Genomic DNA, 21679 nt, shown 5'->3' with positions numbered 1-21679 from the left:
CTAGATATTTTTCAAGACACTTCTATACAGCTTAAAGTGACATTTAAAGGCTTAACTAGGTTAATTAGGTTAACTAGGCAGGTTAGGGCAATTAGGCAAGTTATTGTATAACAATGTTTTGTTCTGTAGACTATTGAAAAATATATAGTTTAAAGGGGCTAATAATTTGTCCTTAAAATGGTGTTTAAAAAAATTAAACTAGTTTTATTCTAGCCGAAATAAAACAAATAAGACTTACTCCAGAAGAAAAAATATTATCAGACATACTGTGAAAATTTCTTGCTCTGTTAAACATCATTTGGGAAATATATATTAAAAAAAATAAATCAAAGGGGGGCTAATAATTCTGACTTTAACTGTAGTTGAAGCGCCCTTTTGATGTAATACAGCCTTAAGTCATAAGATGCAGTATTTTACACCTGTATTTAGGGATCCTCTGCTATATCTACTTGCAGATCCTCTCCAGTTCTGTCTGGTTGGATCGTAAATGTTAGTGGGCAGCCATTTTTAGGTCTCTCCAGAGATGCTCAATTGGGTTTAAGTCAGGGCTCTGACTGGGCCATTCAAGAAATGTCACAGAGTTGTAAAGAAATTACTTTGTTATTTTATGAACTTAATTGATTTTAGCAAACGGCTTCAATATAACAATGAGTGAAAATTTTAAGGCCGTCTGAAACTCTTCATTCCACTGTACATTTAGGGCTTTATTTTGACAGTCCATGCGCAAAGCGCAAAACGCAGGGCGCAAATGCTTTCAGGGCATGAGTGTCAGGATGCCTTTTTGCTAATTTAGGGACGGGAAATCTGCCTTGCCCTTCGGCGCATGGTCTAAAAGGGTTGAATTTATTTTCTTAATGAGTTATAGGTGTGTTTTGAGAATAAACCAATGAGAGTCTCATCTCCCATTCCCTTTAAGAGTCAGCTGCGTCACGCCAAGAGCACATTCGCTATTTACAGGATGCAAAGTAAGTCTAAGTGGAAAAAAAAAAGAGCATTTCACTAGCAAACAGTTGACTGTTTTTTAACAGAAAACTGTTAAACAGAGCATCTACTGCGTGAGAATGAGAGATAATGGATCTACTTTCACTTTCGCTCTTGGATAGGGAAACCTTTATGCACAGACATCAATTAGTCTATAAATAAATACTTTTGTTTGTTAAGCGCAAATATTCGTTTCAAAACTATTTCTAAATTCAGTTCTAATTTCCAGCAAATGAATAAATGAATAATAATAGCAAAATGTGCTCAAAAACCTGAGTTATATCCTAAAACACATGCTGTGCCCCATATGGTCTAAAACCTGACAGGTGGGCAAATCTAAGCTTGTTTTTAATAAAACAAATATACATATGGATATAATAAATAATACTGCTAATAATAATAACATTATACAAAAGCAAATTGTTATGAATGAACTGAAAAATTCTCCCGAGATGAAGAAGACATAAAGCAGTGATTTTTCATATTTTTGTAGGCTAGAAAATAATATGTTTTGTAATATTTTAATCCTTTATATTCATATCCTATATCTATTCTTATTATATCCTATATATATATCCTTAATATTTACATTTTTTCATATGTAAAGATATTTGCCTATTGCTCTCTTGTCTGTATTAAGCAGTGCGTAAGCGAGGCGCAACTCTGCGCCGGACTTTAGACCGGGTTTTGGTCTAATGAAAAATCTATTATAGTTTCTCAAAATAGCAACGCGCCAGCCGTCCGCCTCAGAACGCCTTCCTTTTTAGACCAGAAAGCCTATGGGCGCACAAATGAGCGCTAATGCATTTGCTATTCAAACAGCATAGCGCAACGCCTCAAAATGACTCTTGCGCCAAGCTTAAAGTACCAAAAGACAACTGCGCCACGCCTTGCGCCACACTGCTCCGGGTGTATGATAGGGCCCAAAATTGTAAAAAGGGCAACCCAGGTTCATTTTGAAAACATACTGCTATATACATTTCTGGAGACCGCAAAGTACGTCGCAGGAGGTTCATTTTTTTTGCAGTTTTTGTCTTCACGAATCCACCAGAGGCCGCTTTCTACGCTTTCTAAGATCACAAATTTCTATTGCAAGTGCCATTCGTGCCTGCTGTTCTCGCGTAAACCCACCAGAGGCCGCTGTTGACTGACGGATCTGATTTTTCCCACGTTTTCAGATTTTACCACATTCTCACCCTGTTATTTACTTCTTTATTTTAGTGTTTGTCTTACCTGCTTTCTGGAACCGTTCTTCACCAGACTCGAATCCCGTCCTCGTGTTTAACTCAACTCTGCATCTCTAGTCCGCCGACATACATGACAAGCTAACGGGACAAACTGGTTCTAGCGGGAAAACGCAAGGAATGGCGTCATACCACCCGTAGCGTTTGTTTTAAAAATATAATGCATACGTGCCTCTGGCTACATAATTCGTAATCTTCAGAAACGTATATAGGGCTATATTTTCAGAATGAGTCTATGTTGAAAATTGTCCAGTTTAGTATGGCCCAATCACAATACTATTTTTTTACACCTACCCTTTCCCATTGACCCTTAAAAAAGAGTGTGAAGGGAAAGAGCTTCAATTTTACATCATCATATGTTGTCGTGCGCTGTTACTATATAAGAGATTGACAATAGCGACTACTGTAGTTATTACAGTTGCGTTCTTTTTTTTGGTATTGATCTTCAGGAAATCACTGAAGGGAACAATATCATGTTTTTATAAGGATATAATGTGGCAGCGTTGCCATATTCATGTATTTAAACACAAAAAAACAACATTATTGTTATAGCAGACACTGTAAATAGGTAATTTCCAGCCACTAAACTTTTCTGACAGGGTATTGGAGTGTAATCGAGTGACAGAATGTTGTGGGACTGCTATACAGGAGTTATTCTTATATATTCTAGATAGTTAAATTTAGCTGTTTTTTTTAACGTTTTTTAACAAAGCATGATGGTAAAACACAAATGCGGTTATGAATGTATTAAAACATATGTTTATTTGTTGTAAAAATTCATAAAATGATAAAAAAATACCTTTTGGTACATATTCGTACTCCTTGGTTTTGAGAGTGGTCCTGGAAAATTTGTTTCAAGAGCTATCTAGCCCTTCCTCTTAGCCTTACACCTTCAAGCTAAAGAGAACTGGGACACCCTTACCTCTTCACGTGAACGCGCAAAGCGAGGGCTAGTGGTAAGGGAAAGGGCTAAGGGGTAGAATTTGGATTGGGTCTATGACTTTCCAACTACCATCATTCTTCAAAATATCTTCTTTTGTGTTCAACAGAAGAAAGAAACTCAAATAGGTGCCAGCATTTCATCCCTTAGCAAACACTCATGATTTACTCAACTACTCACCAGTTGGCCAATACGTTGAATATTGTCAAAGTGGTACTTGACTGAGTCGCACTGCATACAAACAGAAATTATTTGTTAATTTTTTTTTGTAGCACACACACAGGCTCTCATTTGACCAGTATGACACTTTAGTATTGTGAAGTGGTAACTGAATACAAAAAGTACAGTTATGTACTCCTTTCATCACAAATGTCTTGGATTTTCAAAACCTTAAGACTGTATGCCAAAAAAGTACCATGACTGGTCTGCAAAACACCATTTTTTTTGTTACTGACAGCTACATATAGATTTGCTCAACAACAACAAATAACAAAACACTTACTTACAATAAAATACTCATGCCCCTTAAAGTCGCTCCTGCGATAAGTTTCCTGAATCCCAGAATCCTTCCAGAGAGAATCCACAGCTTCAACATAGGGCTGAAATGCACTGGGCTCAGTAAATTTCACTCTCAAGCAGTCATCTGATGTAAATGATATCTCGTGTATTTCATTGGCAGAGTTTTGCAAAGGAATGCCCAACTTATTTCGTTCTTTGACCAACACCCACATACCCTATAAAACAAAGAGAGACACATCACAGAAAAAGGAGATTCAGTTCAGTTTATCATGATGTCATCTCTGTAGCTGTACCATATTGTAGCTCATACCTGATGATATGCTGATATGCTGTACTAAATGTTTACTATATTCATGTACTGTAGTATTGCATTCTTACTGAAAAATTCTATCAGAGTAACCTTACAAAAATAAGTATACTTAGAAGCATAGTTCAACCTCAAAAAAAATCTTGTATTGTTTCAAATTTGAGATATTTTCTATTAAACACAAATAGAAGATATCTTGAATTGAACACTGGTAGGCATTGACTTCTAGTTTATTAACAGTTTCCGTATTTTGATAAGTGTTTTCTGTTTATTTTTTATTTTCTGTTCAATTGCATTATGGGATGTTATTCTCCGCTCTTTTGAATTTTGATATTGAAAATTCAACTACACAGTTTAAAGGTGCAGTGTGTAAGTTTGACACCCAGTGATTGAACTTGGTATTGCATGCCAAACAAAGCAAAACAAATGCAAGTGCAGGTTGCCAGATTAAATACTGAGCTTAAATGCTTATTTAAGTTGTGTTCTAATAAAAGCAACACAATAAAATGATAATTTTCCGAATTAATAGGATTTTTTTTGTACTAACCAAGAACTGGAACGTATATTTAGAAACGGCTACTATTTCTTGCAGCTGAACAACAGTATAAACTGACAATGTTTACCTTGGGTACACCTCATGTGCTTTACTCAGTGTTATTTTATAATGTTAAGGAGGTTTTATATGTATTAATAAGATTATAAACCGTACCATTTCGTTGGAGTGCAGTAAGTGCACTATTCTGTGCTTCTGAATGGCTGTATTCAAATTTGTCATGTTTCATCTGGTGCAGACAGTCAAATTGCTTATCACTGCTCTCGTCATGTAGCCTGTTGTTAGGATACGGAGTTACAATGTAACCTGCTCACCTAATGTTTCCGCTCGTAATACTTATATTATTTACTAAATAATAATCTCACGTGGAACTCTGAATCTCATTTCGGAGTCTGCTGTCCACCTGAGGTCGCAATTTGGTCAAGGAAGCTTTAAGAGCCTTCCTGGTTTTCCATCAAGGCAACCCGGGGTGCTAAATTATAATTGGCTAAACTGGCATTGGGTGGGACCATTCATTCATTCATTTTCTTTTCAGCTTTTCGGTCACCACAGTGGAATGAACCGCCAACTTATGCAGCATATGTTTTACGCAGCGGATGCCCTTCCAGCTGCAACCCATCTCTGGCAAACATTCATAAACACTTAACAAAAAAAAACAAAACACTATTGACAATTTAGCTTACCCAATTCACCTGTACCGCATGTCTTTGGACTGTGGGGGAAACCGGAGCACCCGGAGGAAACCCATGCGAACGTGGGGAGAACATGCACCACACAGAAATGCCAACTGAGCCAGCTAAGTGGTCCACTACCTAACATACCGCGTTGCCCGGGTGCATTTTCAAAGCAGAATAACTGACTTTTCATATAAATAAATATCTGCAAACATTTTGTGGTATTTTTTATGCTTCAGAAGAGTCAAACACTTACATACAGCACCTTTAACAACAAGACTTTTATTGTCATTTAATAGTTTGATATAATGTATAATAATAGAAATAAGTCAAAATTTGCTGGCAGTTTATTACAGGGTTTTTTGTAGCATAATATCGAACACCAACCCAGACAATGTAATCACTTTAAACATGTTAATAAAAGTCACTTTTTTTCAAACTTTTTAAGGTTGAAAGTTGTTCATATAATGAAATTCAAAAGCATGAATAAACGGGGAAATAAAAACATAATAAAATAAAAACATCAATCACAAAATACGGAAAAATACGGAAAACTGCTGTTTTATGGCTACTATGGCTACCACTTTCCCACATTTACAATTATAAGTAAACTTACGATGCTAATAGTTTACCTCATTTAGCAAATTTAATGAAAGTGCATTTAAAGTATACTCAGTAAATTATGCAAGTTGGTGTCATATTCACAAACTCAGAGTTTCTCCTTAATAATATCATTTCAGAAAAGTGTTTTCAAATTCTAAATAGAGAAATCATTTTAGAAGTACAACAATGTTCACAGTATATTCATAGTGCAATGTTGTTTTAAATTCATAATTACATTCAAATTCTGACCAAATATTCAAAAGTAGCGTGGTTAACAATAAAGGGTCTTTTCAAAAGTTGTCACAGTTAAAAAAATGAAAGAATGACAGAATATAAAACCACCTCAACACTCAGTAAAGTGTTGTAGTTTTTATACTCCTTAAAGTTAACTTAACATTACATTTCTAGTTTAATAAGCCATTCAAGGTATTTAGGTTTTAAATATATTAAGGTTTGAATATTTTAGGATTATGAGCTTATAATGTTTAAAAAGTATGTATATAAGTGTATAAGTCAATTAACTGTATCTACTGTAGAAGTCAGGGAACACTAGACAAAAATAACCTTAATATTAATAAGCACACACCTTTACACTGAGCTCACAGATGAGATCGGAGTAGGAGTTAATGACGATGCAACCACAGGTAACTCAATAACACAAAAAAGTGCATTAAGTGTACTTTGGTGTAACTTTAGTTGAAATTAAAATAGTTTAGAGCTGCTTTTTTTAGTTGTATGCCTACAAGTAAAATGTACTGGTAGTTTATTAATTTAGGTATAATACTTTATTTTTTAATAAGGTAAAGCAATCTTTTTTTGTAAAGTAATGAAGATGTAATTACAGGGGGGTTTGACCCCCTAATTAACGCTTGATCCCCCCTGAAGGGCATCAAAACAATATGGGGTGTCAGCCCTTTAATAGTAAGAAATAGCTTTCTCTGATCTCTGAACTATATAAATAATAATAAATTAAAAATGTATAAATATTATGTACAGTAATATTATACCCCCATAACAGTTTATCATTGTGAATATATAATCGCTCCAATCAATGAAAAATATCATTCAACAGTCTGATACTGGCAGTTCTAGAGCACCAACAGACATTATTGTAAAATATAGGTGTTTATATCTGCATATGGCCGAAAAAAAAATAAATTAGACACATTTTTTGTATAGTTTGACCAATAGTAACCTCTAAAATAGTCACTAAATATCCCTCAAAACACTGATACATTTTATTAATAAATTAATGTAATTTAAATACATTCTCAAATTTGATTCACTGAAGCATGCGTTAGGCTACTAAACAAAAAAGTTGACCCCCGCCATCATCAATGTATAATTCATAAAATTGTTACACATTAGCATCTCTAATGAAAACCTTATGCCTATAGAGGCTATTGTAAGATTTCATCATTTTATAAAGGCTTTTATAACCGCCACCTGTATGATGTTTTCGTAAATTGCTTCTCTGAATCCAAGCCGTTGTTTAAGGTTGAAGTCCTCTCCGTTGATAAGACGTATTTGTTTGAAGAATGTTGATGTCCCGGAATCGTTCATGCCAACTAGTAAAATCAACAAAGGCATTCGCGCCTCTCGTTTAAGCCAGGCGTCAATGGTCCGTGTACGTTTTGTTCATTTGTTTTCCATTTTCAAACGGAATAAAGGAAATGGAGAAAACGGCCGTTTTTCCGTTTTTCTTTTGCTCACGAGAAAACGAAAAAACGAGATTTTGGCTGGATTTTCGTTTTTTGGTTTAGGGTAGGAAAACGGATAAACGACTTTAAAATTCATTTTACACATGTAGGCGGTGCTGAAACGCCCACTTTCCTCTAATTGGTTAACCAAATCTGCGCTCGTGACGTCACCCTCAAAATAAAAGCCTTACACGCAGGCTTTTAATTATTATTATTTAATTATATATTAACAAAGTTTACATATTCTATCATGTGAACCACACACAGTTAGCAGGCTTACATTCATTGCGTATGTATGAATTAAATCAAAACGTAAATCAGCAGTATTCTTAGACATTTGTCATTAAAATAAGGTCATAGTTCACTGCCAAGCTTCTTGCTGCTGTGCACCTGATGCAGAGCAAAGACAGCCATTTCCGAGCAGCACCTGGTTTACATGATTGTTTCAGAGCAAGGGCTTTATAATAACAACAACAATAATAATAATAATAATAATAATTATTATTATTATTATTATTACTAGTGTTTTTATTGTTTGGTGTGTTTTTTTTTTCTTTTTAATAGTTGTTAGCAGAACCAGAATAAGAACACTTTGGGCCCTGCTATAAAAACAAAGGGTACCATTTGTTTTCATTTATTTCTTCCTATTTTAATTATATATTGTAATTATTTATTTGATAATTAATACTATTGCAACGCCAAAGTAGGCCTGTCTTATTATTTTTATTATTATTAAATTTGCTGTTATTGTAGGCTAGATGGCAGGCTTTAAATATTTTAAATAACATTTACTCATAACCTTACTAATTCGAGAGCCGAACCTAAAAAAGTTTAAGTGCAATAAGCCTGTACAATAAAGGGAGCCGCAATGCATATTTGTAGCGCATTCTTTCACTCAACAATTATTGCTGGAATAATGAAATAAATTTCAAATTAACTAATTAAACACATTATAGTTGATAAAAAAAATTGTGTCTAGTATAGTTCCGACAAACAGATGAGCTCGCTACATGTGCGTTGCGCTAATAATTTGACATATTGCTCTTCTTGAGAAAGTGCTACAGCAGGCCCTGCTATTTCACATATAAGGTTAGTGATACGTATTTTAAATTAGTATTGCACATTATTCAGTCATTTTCTTGTCGGCTTAGTCCCTTTATTAATCTGGGGTCGCCACAGCGGAATGAACCGCCAACTTATTTAGCAAGTATTTTCGCAGCGGATGCCCTTCCAGCCACAACCCATCTCTGGGAAACATCCACACATCCACACACACTTATACAGTACGGACAATTTATAGGCTAATTCACCTGTACCGCATGTCTTTGGACTGTGGGGAAAACCGGAGCACCCGGAGGAAACCCACGCGAACGCACTACACTACTGAATTAGACACACAATCTCAAAAAAAACTTGATGCTTATTTACATTATCTAAATATGCAAATAATTTTCTTTAATTTGTAATAGGCCTATTGTCCCTCATTGCATAAAATAACCAGCCTTTGTATTCAATATGTTTGTAAATTGTCCATCCAGTTTGACGCAAGCTAAACAACATTTTGGCCAGTTTTGCTTAAATGAGTGATTTTCACGGAGAAACAAATCATCCATCCACACAGTTTTGTATAGGACCTGTGTGAACAAAAATATACACTTCATCATAGCCTATAGGAAAATGTATCTGTTTAGAACCAATTTTGTGTTGTATAATTAAAAATATTAAAAGTACAAAAAAAAAAAAAGGAATAACATTTCAAGTGCAATGCTTCAAAGATCCAATACGCTGCATGCAGAGCCAAAAACTGGTTTGTTTGTTTAATAAAATAATAATATGAAATTAAAGTGAAATAGTTCCATAACCTGTATTCTAACAGTAGTCACTCTAGATGACAAATCATCCGTTGCGCCGGTCAGTTTCACCTTTAATCAAGAATGTGCCAGAACCAAATGAGAATATTTACAGATTACCTCGGAATGAGACCTCGGTCTGTGAAGGATGCAGAACACAGAAACTCGTTGAGAATGGAGATGCATGTTAGATGTTTTATATCCCTTTAGATATTGTAAATAAACAACAAGTTTTTATAGAGATTGTGTCATGTCTTTTCTTTGACGCACGCGATGAACAGCCCCGAAAGGCGCCTTTATTTAGCCTGTAGCCTAAATAATAGTTTAGATTTTATAACATATAATGTTCCATTACTTTAAATGTATAATGTTTTTTAATATTTATGGATTATATAAAATATATAGTTTATATAAATGCGCTCTGATCATTCAAGGATCATAATGCGTTGCATATTCTTCTTATTCTTCATTAGGCTTGATCCGTAAATTGTGTATTTTATAAACTGATCGTTTATAAGGACTAAGCTATTAATAACTGTAATTCCTCGAATGGAAAAGTCTTGATTAAAGAAAAAGAGAACTTAATTCGACATATGCATATAGTGCGCTTATTTCTGCGCGCATCGCGCGCTTTACCGAATTACCTTTTTTATTTTTTATGCACTATAAATGCATCTGGCAGCACCGAAAAGAGCAAATGCCAAGTTATTAGCGCAGCGCACAGACAGCTAGCTCGTCTAGTCTGAACCAGGGGTTTTCAAACTATTCATTGCACACCGATCCCATTGCATTTTATTTAGGATAAACCACTTATTTAAAATTAATTAATTAAAAGGTGCGTACTCTCCAATACACCACTGAATTATAGTGTCATAATATTTAATAATTATTATTAAGATAGACACCTGACCTCCATTTAATAAAAAAATTATTTGCCATACTCTGTTAATTTGAAGTTTAAAGTTTAAATCATTTATGTTAAACTTAAATTATTTAAAAACTTAAAAAGACTTAAATTTAGTCATTTAAGACATTTTAGGTCATAAGTTTACATACATTGACCGTTGCATTTAGTAGGCCTATTCTGGTCTAAATAAGCTTTTTGCATCTAGGGTGTTTACACACACAAATTAAGCAGTTTATACATACATTTAATGTTACTTTGAAATTACTTTTGATGCAATAAATAATCCTAAATAGTTGAAAGTGTTAACATATTCTTGAAATGTAGTTATTTTATAACTATGAAATTTATTACTAAACAAAGTGAATCATTATGAATTTGCCAAGAAATAATCCACTTTACCACTGTAAAGCAATCCCCCACACTCACTAGAACGGTAGAACCTGGACTGTATATGTTCTGTATGTAAAATAGAGAAAATAAGCAAGATGCGCAGTCTCATGCAGCCTTTTAGTGAAATATAGCGCGTCACAGCAATGAACTAAAAATAAAACCACCCTTGAAATGCTGGCGATCTTAATTTTTTCAGCCTGCACTGACTGAGAATAATGTTGCACTATTTTATTAACAAATAATTAGAATGTTTTTTTTTCCTTCAACACATTCATCATTACTTTTGCCTATGCAAGTTTTTTGCGCGCGCTTGAGCGCGAAGGCATCTATTTTCAGGTGCAAGATGCCACTTTGGGTGGCACCAGCACACTCTGCCACACCTGTGGCTATGTCCCTGCTACAATAATAATAACAACAGCAACGACAAAATAATAACAAAAAATAATAATAATAAGACAGGCCTATTTTGACGTTGCAATAAAAAAGTATTAATTATCAAATAAATATTTACAATAGGCTAAAGGCATATATTAAATTAAAATAGGAGAAAATCCAATAGAAACAAATGGTACCATTTATTATAGCCCCATGCAGGGTCCAATGTGTTCTTACAACCATTGAATAACTAAGTAAATAATAATAATAACAATACTAATAATAATAGGCCTAATAATAATAATAATAATAATAATAATAATAATAATAATAATAAATTATTATTTTATACAGAGTAGGCTATTATTTAGGCCTACAATAGCTCTGAAACAATCATGTAAACCAGGTGCTGCTCGGAAATGGCTGTCTTTGCTCTGCATCAGGTGCACAGCAGCAAGAAGCTTGGCAGTGAACTATGACCTTATTTTAATGACAAATGTCTAAGAATACTGCTGATTTACGTTTTTATTTAATTTATACATACGCAATGAATGTAAGCCTGCTAACTGTGTGTGGTTCACATGATAGAATATGTAAACTTTGTTTATATATATAATTAAATAATAATAATTAAAAGCCTGCGTGTAAGGCTTTTATTTTGAGGGTGACATCAACAGCGCAGATTTGGTTAACCAATTAGAGGAAAGTGGGCGTTTCAGCACCGCCTACATGTGTAAAATGAATTTTAAAGTCGTTTATCCGTTTTCCTACCCTAAACCAAAAAACGAAAATCCAGCCAAAATCTCGTTTTTTCGTTTTCTCGTGAGCAAAAGAAAAACGGAAAAACGGCCGTTTTCTCCATTTCCTTTATTCCGTTTGAAAATGGAAAACAAATGAACAAAACGTACACGGACCGTCAATATTTCGGCTCCTGCGTCGCGCTTCTGATTCGGACAACCCAAAGCACGCACTCAATGAGTGATCGATTTTGTGCAATTTATCCATAATTTGACAAATCAAGTGGACAAAAAAAGATTTCTTAATAACTTTGCCTAATTAAAAGGTGAATTGAATTGAATAATCGGTTTCCTTAAAACTAGATCTAGATCAACATAATAATTTCCTTTTCAACTCTAAATAAAGTCTTTTAGCTTAATTGATAAAACCGACAAAACACCACATCTAAAACTCCAAAAACACGGATTTAAGATGTAAATATGGACGCCAACAACTTCCAGTTTCACTTTTAGCAGGATGTTCGTAATGCTAGGCGGGGCGGTCCGTGTATCATCCGTTCATTTGATTATTCCTTTTATTACAGAAAACGAAACATCAGAAAAACGATGAATATTTCGTTTTTCTGTTTATTCTGTAGGCAGAAAAAACGGAAACTCATCTGTTATTCTGCTTATTAACTTAAAACGAAATATTAAAACAAACACAAAACCAAAACGAAATAATGAGTCAAAATATGGTCCGTGTACGGTCCGTGTACGTTTTGTTCATTTGTTTTCCATTTTCAAACGGAATAAAGGAAATGGAGAAAACGGCCGTTTTTCCGTTTTTCTTTTGCTCACGAGAAAACGAAAAAACGAGATTTTGGCTGGATTTTCGTTTTTTTGGATTAGGGTAGGAAAACGGATAAACGACTTTAAAATTCATTTTACACATGTAGGCGGTGCTGAAACGCCCACTTTCCTCTAATTGGTCAACCAAATCTGCGCTCGTGATGTCACCCTCAAAATAAAAGCCTTACACGCAGGCTTTTAATTATTATTATTTAGGCTAATTATATATTAACTAAGTTTACATATATCATTTGAACCACACACAGTTAGCAGGCTTACATTCATTGCGTATGTATAAATTAAATAAAAACATAAAGCAGTATACTTAGACATTTGTCATTAAAATAAGGTCATAGTACACTGCCAAGCTTCTTGCTGCTGTGCACCTGATGCTGAGCAAAGATAGCCACTTCCGAGCAGCACCTGGTTTGCATTATTGTTTCAGAGCAAGGGCTTTATAATAATAATAATAATTATTATTATTATTATTATTATTATTATTATTATTATTATTATTATTATTATTATCATTATTATTATTATTATCAGTTACTAGTGTTTTTATTGTTTGGTGTGTTTTTTTTTCTTTTTAATAGTTGTTAGCAGAACCAGAATAAGAACACTTTGGGCCCTGCTATAAAAACAAAGGGTACCATTTGTTTTCATTTATTTCTTCCTATTTTAATTATATATTGTAATTATTTATTTGCTAATTAATACTATTTTATTGCAACGCCAAAGTAGGCCTGTCTTATTATTTTTTTATTATTAAATTTGCTGTTATTGTAGGCTAGATGGCAGGCTTTAAATATTTTAAATAACATTTACTCATAACCTTACTAATTCGAGAGCCGAACCTAAAAAAGTTTAAGTGCAATAAGCCTGTACAATAAAGAGAGCCGCAATGCATATTTCTAGCGCATTCTTTCACTCAACAATTATTGCTGGAATAATGAAATAAATTTCAAATTAAGTAATTAAACACATTATAGTTGATAAAAAATTTGTGTCTAGTAGTTCCAACAAACAGATGAGCTCGCTACATGTGCGTTGCGCTAATAATTTGACATTTGCTCTTCTTGAGAAAGTGCTACAGCGGGCTCTGCTATTTCACATATAAGGTTAGTGATATGTATTTTAAATTAGTATTGCACATTATTCATTCATTTTCTTGTCGGCTTAGTCCCTTTATTAATCTGGGGTCACCACAGCGGAATGAACCGCCAACTTATTTAGCAAGTGTTTACGCAGCGGATGCCCTTCCAGCCACAACCCATCTCTGGGAAACATCCACACATACACACACACTTATACAGTACGGACAATTTAGCCTACCCAATTCACCTGTACCGCATGTCTTTGGACTGTGGGGAAAACCGGAGCACCCGGAGGAAACCCACGCGAACGCACTACACTACTGAATTAGACACACAATCTCAAGAAAAACTTGATGCTTATTTACATTATCTAAAGTCATTTCTTACGAGGTAGGATCTGTTGTTGTATTATATTTTCGTTTTAATATGCAAATAATTTTATTTAATTTGTAATAGGCCTATTGTCCCTCATTGCATAAAATAACCAGCCTTTGTATTCAATATGTTTGTAAATTGTCCATCCAGTTTGACGCAAGCTAAACAACATTTTGGCCTGTTTTGCTTATTAAATGAGTGATTTTCACGGAGAAACAAATCATCCATCCACACAGTTTTGTATAGGACCTGTGTGAACAAAAATATACACTTCATCATAGCCTATAGGAAAATGTATCTGTTTAGAACCAATTTTGTGTTGTATAATTAAAAATATTAAAAATGCAATAAAAAAAAAAGAATAACATTTGAAGTGCAATGCTTCAAAGATCCAATACGCTGGATGCAGAGCCAAAACAAAAACTGGTTTGTTTGTTTAATAAAATAATAATATGAAATTAAAGTGAAATAGTTCCATAACCTGTATTATAACTGTAGTCACCCTAGATGACAAATCATCCGTTGCGCCGGTCAGTTTCACCTTTAATCAAGAATGTGCCAGAACATTTACAGATTACCTCGGAATGAGACCTCGGTCTGTGAAGGATGCAGGACACAGAAACTCGTTGAGAATGGAGATGCATGCTAGATGTTTTATATCCCTTTAGATATTGTAAATAAACAACTAGTTTTTATAGAGATTGTGTCATGTTTTTTCTTTGACGCACGCGCTGAACACCCTGTAGCCTAAATAATAGTTTAGATTTTATAACATATAATGTTCCATTACTTTAAATGTATAATGTTTTTTAATATTTATGGATTATATAAAATATATAGTTTATATAAATGCGCTCTGATCATTCAAGGATCATAATGCGTTGCATATTCTTCTTATTCTTCATTAGGCTTGATCCGTAAATTGTGTATTTTATAAACTGATCGTTTATAAGGACTAAGCTATTAATAACTGTAATTCCTCGAATGGAAAAGTCTTGATTAAAGAAAAAGAGAACTTAATTCGACATATGCATATAGTGCGCTTATTTCTGCGCGCATCGCGCGCTTTACCGAATTACCTTTTTTATTTTTTTTATGCACTATAAATGCATCTGGCAGCACCGAAAAGAGCAAATGCCAAGTTATTAGCGCAGCGCACAGACAGCTAGCTCGTCTAGTCTGAACCAGGGGTTTTCAAACTATTCATTGCACACCGATCCCATTGCATTTTATTTAGGATAAACCACTTATTTAAAATTAATTAATTAAAAGGTGCTTACTCTCCAATACACCACTGTAGTGTCATAATATTTAATAATTATAATTAAGATAGACACCTGACCTCCATTTAATAAACAATTTATTTGCCATACTCTGTTAATTTGAAGTTTAAAGTTTAAATCATTTATGTTAAACTTAAATTATTTAAAAACTTAAAAAGACTTAAATTTAGTAATTTAAGACATTTTTGGTCATAAGTTTACATACATTGACCGTTGCATTTAGTAGGCCTATTCTGGTCTAAATAAGCTTTTTGCATCTTAGGTGTTTACACACACAAATTAAGCAGTTTATACGTACATTTAATGTTACTTTGAAATTACTTTTGATGCAATAAATAATCCTAAATAGTTGAAAGTGTTAACATATTCTTGAAATGTAGTTATTTTATGACTATGAAATTTATTACTAAACAAAGTGAATCATTATGAATTTGCCAAGAAATAATCCACTTTACCACCGTAAAGCAATGCCCCACACTCACTAGAACGGTAGAACCTGGACTGTTTGATATGTTCTGTAGGCCTATGTAAAATAGAGAAAATAAGCAAGATGCGCAGTCTCATGCAGCCTTAGTGAAATATAGCGCGTCACAGCAATGAACTAAAAATAAAACCACCCTTGAAATGCTGGCGATCTTAATTTTTTCAGCCTACACTGACTGAGAATAATGTTGCACTATTTTATTAACAAATAATTAGAATGTTTTTTTTTCCTTCAACACATTCATCATTACTTTTGCCTGTGCAAGTTTTTTGCGCGCGCTTGAGCGCGAAGGCATCTATTTTCAGGTGCAAGATGCCACTTTGGGTGGCACCAGCACACTCTGCCACACCTGTGGCTATGTCCGTGCTACAATAATAATAACAACAACAACAACGACAAAATAATAACAAAAAATAATAATAATAAGACAGGCCTACTTTGACGTTGCAATAAAAAAGTATTAATTATCAAATAAATATTTACAATAGGCTAAAGGCATATATTAAATTAAAATAGGAGAAAATCCAATAGAAACAAATGGTACCATTTATTATAGCCCCATGCAGGGTCCATTGTGTTCTTACAAGCATTAAATAACTAAGTAAATAATAATAATAACAATACTAATAATAATAGGCCTAATAATAATAATAATAATAATAATAATAATAATAATAATAATAATAATAATAATAATAATAATAAATTATTATTTTATACAGAGTAGGCTATTATTTAGGCCTACAATAGCTCTAAAACAATCATGTAAACCAGGTGCTGCTCGGAAATGGCTTTCTTTGCTCAGCATCAGGTGCACAGCAGCAAGAAGCTTGGCAGTGAACTATGACCTTATTTTAATGACAAATGTCTAAGTATACTGCTTTATGTTTTTATTTAATTTATACATACGCAATGAATGTAAGCCTGCTAACTGTGTGTGGTTCAAATGATAGAATATGTAAACTTTGTTTATATATATAATTAAATAATAATAATTAAAAGCCAGCGTGTAAGGCTTTTATTTTGAGGGTGACGTCACGAGCGCAGATTTGGTTGACCAATTAGAGGAAAGTGGGCGTTTCAGCACCGCCTACATGTGTAAAATGAATTTTAAAGTCGTTTATCCGTTTTCCTACCCTAATCCAAAAAAACGAAAATCCAGCCAAAATCTCGTTTTTTCGTTTTCTCGTGAGCAAAAGAAAAACGGAAAAACGGCCGTTTTCTCCATTTCCTTTATTCCGTTTGAAAATGGAAAACAAATGAACAAAACGTACACGGACCGTACACGGACCATATTTTGACTCATTATTTCGTTTTGGTTTTGTGTTTGTTTTAATATTTCGTTTTAAGTTAATAAGCAGAATAACAGATGAGTTTCCGTTTTTTCTGCCTACAGAATAAACAGAAAAACGAAATATTCATCGTTTTTCTGATGTTTCGTTTTCCGTAATAAAAGGAATAATCAAATGAACGGATGATACACGGACCCGGGGCCTTTTGGGTTTGTTTACATTCCAACTACCAGAGCCTACCACTTACACAAAGATCCCTACGCAATGTTCACTCCTCTCTGTTGCCTGGGTGGGGATTATGGGAAGCCGTTTTGATTTTTATTCCTTCTCAGGATAGGAATTCTTGATGTCAACAGTTCAGACAGGGATGCTGCTATGCGAAATTTTAGTGTGGTGCCCCCACAAAGGAACAAACACACAAACATATATATGTTTATATATATATATATATATATATATATATATATATATATATATATATATATATATATATATATATATATATATATGCATATACTGTAAACACTCAAAATTATACTTAAACATTCAAATATTTACATTTTAAAATAATAGTTTACATTAAAATAAACACTGTCTTCTGCAGAAGCATTCCTAATTTCAAACATTTACAAAAGGTAAGGAATAAAACCTTCTCTGTACCAGTAGAGATGGATGGTCCTCAGTGCTGCATCTTGGGTCTGTAACTGTGCAGCTGCTGGTGCCTCTGGAGCAGTGCTGGTCATGCCACCTCATCTTCTTTTGTGACAGAAAGAAATTAGTCATTTAAAGAAAAACTCATGACATACTATTAAGACAATGGGGTAGTCCAGCACTCATAATGTGGCTAAACTACAACCAACATATGGATTTAACCTGCTCTATAATCTATGGTGACAAAAACTAACCCTTGCTGTCAGTAACTCAAAAACATTTGTGTTTTTGAGAATTATTGAGTGTATTTATGTTTAGTAAAAACATCTGTCAATCAATTTAGTAGAAAAAACGCACTCACATTGTAGTGGGCCTCAAAATCACTGGGATTTGGATCCTATTTTAACGCCAGAAGTTTTTAAAAAGAGACATGTGGGGTTTATATCATAGGTGCCCTTTAAAACTAGACTGATATCAATATCATATTTTCCTCCTCAACCATATAGAAGTTAATGAAATTGAAAAAAAAAAAAATCACATCTAAAACTCCAAAAAGAGAGAGAGAAAAAAAAAAACAGATTTAAAATGTAAATATGCACACTTTCAGTTTCAGTTTTAGGAGGATGTTTGTAGTAATGCAAGGCGGGGCCTTTTGGGTTTGTTTACATTCTAAAATTCACATAGGCCTACTAAATCCAGTCCAGAGCTGTTTCGCACCACTAACATAAATGTTCATACAATGTTCACTGCTCTCTGTTCACTGGGTGGGGATTAGGGCAAGCCGATTTGACTTTTATTCCTCCTCAGTTCATTGAAATTAACAATAAAATTGTTGATATCAAAAATGTTATTGTTCATTTCAAGAATTGATGTGTTGATATCTACTATTTAATTGTTGATGTCTGTATTTGTATAGCAAAATTTTTTGGTCCCAGCTCTGACCCACACAATCAGCTTTTGCTCGGCCCACATGCTGCAGTGAATTACAGTACATGACTGGGTCAAATCTGGCTCCCAGACAAGGGCCAAACATGGATCTGGGCCAAATCTCAGCCAAGTTAATAACCCATAACTGAAACTGAACTGCGTCAATGATATTGATAATCCCATGAATCATTGTGCTTTAGGAGTTCTGCTGGGTGTGCTTTTTCTCAAAGTGACCTGATTGGTAGAATTTATTTCTTTATTTGAAAATAATAAAAATGTATTTTAAATGGGGGTCAAGACCGACCAAACGTACATGGCCCACATAACAGTTATTAACATCTGGGTCAAATACTACATTTTACATCTGGCTCAAGTATTGTGTGCCATCTCTCCCAAACCCTGGCCATGTTTAACCCACATGCTTTATGCCAGTGCTGGATGGATGAATGCCTGCCGTGCCAGCTTTATGCCAAATCTGGGCCAGAATTCTTAGCTACCGGCGTAAAATCCCCATAAAGCTGCCGTTTCAATTAATATGCCAATTCCTGATATCAACAATTTAATTGTTGATATGAAAATTATATTGTTAATATCAACAACTGAACTGCTACTAGTAAAAATGTTCAATTTTAATATAAAAAAAGAATTTCACAAAAGTAAGAGTATTAATTTCTATAAGGGGGCCCCGCGTCATCAATACCCCCCCCCCCCCCCCCTCCAACAGCAGCGAAACCAAAAGCACGCACATCATTAAAATAATCATATGGCATTATAGAGTAGCAGTGGCGTAGTGGACGGGCCCACACTGAGCGCCAAACCCCCACCCACAATTACGGCACAATTACGGTTGATACCTCCTCGTTAAATCCCTAGTGGTTGTCATTTTAGTTGCCTTAACCAATCAGGTTTATGCAGCCTGCTAATAATATATCATGAACATGGTGAACATTTTATACCTTCTGCTCCCGGTCTGTGGAATTTTAGTATTTGAGTTTATTGTATAAAATAAAAGTGAAACTAAGTAAATTGAGTGTTTGAACCTTGCTTGGTTATTTTTGCCCAAAAAAATGTGTGTATATGTAGTGTATCATGTGTGCATATGTATAGTGTGTGTATGTATAGTGTATCGTGTATGAATATGTGTGTGTGTGTATGTATAGAGTGTGTGTATATGTATAGTGTATCATGTGTGCATATGTATAGAGTGTGTGTATATGTATAGTGTATCATGTGTGCATATGTATAGAGTGTGTGTATATGTATAGTGTATCATGTGTGCATATGTATAGAGTGTGTGTATATGTATAGTGTATCATGTGTGCATATGTATAGAGTGTGTGTATATGTATAGTGTATCATGTGTGTATATGTATAGAGTGTGTGTATATGTATAGTGTATCATGTGTGCATATGTATAGAGTGTGTGTATATGTATAGTGTATCATGTGTGCATATGTATAGAGTGTGTGTATGTATAGAGTGTGTGTATATGTAAAGTGTATCATGTGTGCATATGTATAGAGTGTGTGTATATGTATAGTGTATCATGTGTGCATATGTATAGAGTGTGTGTATATGTATAGTGTATCATGTGTGCATATGTATAGAGTGTGTGTATATGTATAGTGTATCATGTGTGCATATGTATAGTGTGTGTATATGTATAGTGTATCATGTGTGCATATGTATAGAGTGTGTGTATATGTATAGTGTATCATGTGTGCATATGTATAGAGTGTGTGTATATGTATAGTGTATCATGTGTGCATATGTATAGTGTGTGTATATGTATAGTGTATCATGTGTGCATATGTATAGAGTGTGTGTATATGTATAGTGTATCATGTGTGCATATGTATAGAGTGTGTGTATATGTATAGTGTATCATGTGTGCATATGTATAGAGTGTGTGTATATGTAAAGTGTATCATGTGTGTATATGTATAGAGTGTGTGTATATGTATAGTGTATCATGTGTGCATATGTATAGAGTGTGTGTATATGTATAGTGTATCATGTGTGTATATGTATAGAGTGTGTGTATATGTATAGTGTATCATGTGTGCATATGTATAGAGTGTGTGTATATGTATAGTGTATCATGTGTGCATATGTATAGAGTGTGTGTATATGTATAGTGTATCATGTGTGCATATGTATAGAGTGTGTGTATATGTATAGTGTATCATGTGTGCATATGTATAGAGTGTGTGTATATGTATAGTGTATCATGTGTGCATATGTATAGAGTGTGTGTATATGTATAGTGTATCATGTGTGCATATGTATAGAGTGTGTGTATATGTAAAGTGTATCATGTGTGGATATGTATAGAGTGTGTGTATATGTATAGTGTATCATGTGTGCATATGTATAGAGTGTGTGTATATGTATAGTGTATCATGTGTGCATATGTATAGAGTGTGTGTATATGTATAGTGTATCATGTGTGCATATGTATAGAGTGTGTGTATATGTAAAGTGTATCATGTGTGTATATGTATAGAGTGTGTGTATATGTATAGTGTATCATGTGTGCATATGTATAGAGTGTGTGTATATGTATAGTGTATCATGTGTGTATATGTATAGAGTGTGTGTATATGTATAGTGTATCATGTGTGCATATGTATAGAGTGTGTGTATATGTATAGTGTATTATGTGTGCATATGTATAGAGTGTGTGTATATGTATAGTGTATCATGTGTGCATATGTATAGAGTGTGTGTATATGTATAGTGTATCATGTGTGCATATGTATAGAGTGTGTGTATATGTATAGTGTATCATGTGTGCATATGTATAGAGTGTGTGTATATGTAAAGTGTATCATGTTTGCATATGTATAGAGTGTGTGTATATGTATAGTGTATCATGTGTGCATATGTATAGAGTGTGTGTATATGTATAGTGTATCATGTGTGCATATGTATAGAGTGTGTGTATATGTATAGAGTG

The 21679-nt window shown here is 33.9% G+C and overlaps 1 protein-coding gene across 3 annotated transcripts in view; it reads right to left on the bottom strand.

The window, feature by feature from the left end:
* Positions 1 to 21679, bottom strand: part of LOC797518 (guanine nucleotide-binding protein subunit alpha-12) — a 62313-nt gene that overhangs the window by 5109 nt on the left and 35525 nt on the right. Inside the window, exons 3-5 of one of the 3 annotated variants that reach the window (XM_087236787.1) lie at positions 17803 to 17898; positions 3672 to 3899; positions 3346 to 3396 (exon numbers count right to left, since the gene is read on the bottom strand). In XM_087236787.1, the coding sequence (XP_087092913.1) occupies positions 3346 to 3396; positions 3672 to 3899; positions 17803 to 17895 (372 nt within the window). In that variant the 5' untranslated portion in view covers positions 17896 to 17898. Of the gene's footprint in view, positions 1 to 3345; positions 3397 to 3671; positions 3900 to 7267; positions 7679 to 17802; positions 17899 to 21679 lie in introns of those variants that run through there. The other 2 variants (XM_087236785.1, XM_087236786.1) reach the window with 2 other exon arrangements.

The sequence above is a fragment of the Danio rerio genome, chromosome 1, assembly GCF_052040795.2.
Source record: "Danio rerio strain M-AB ecotype USA chromosome 1, GRCz13ab, whole genome shotgun sequence".
NCBI lineage: Eukaryota > Metazoa > Chordata > Actinopteri > Cypriniformes > Danionidae > Danio > Danio rerio.
Note: the sequence above shows the minus strand (reverse complement) of the source record. Positions and strands in the feature narration are given on the sequence as shown.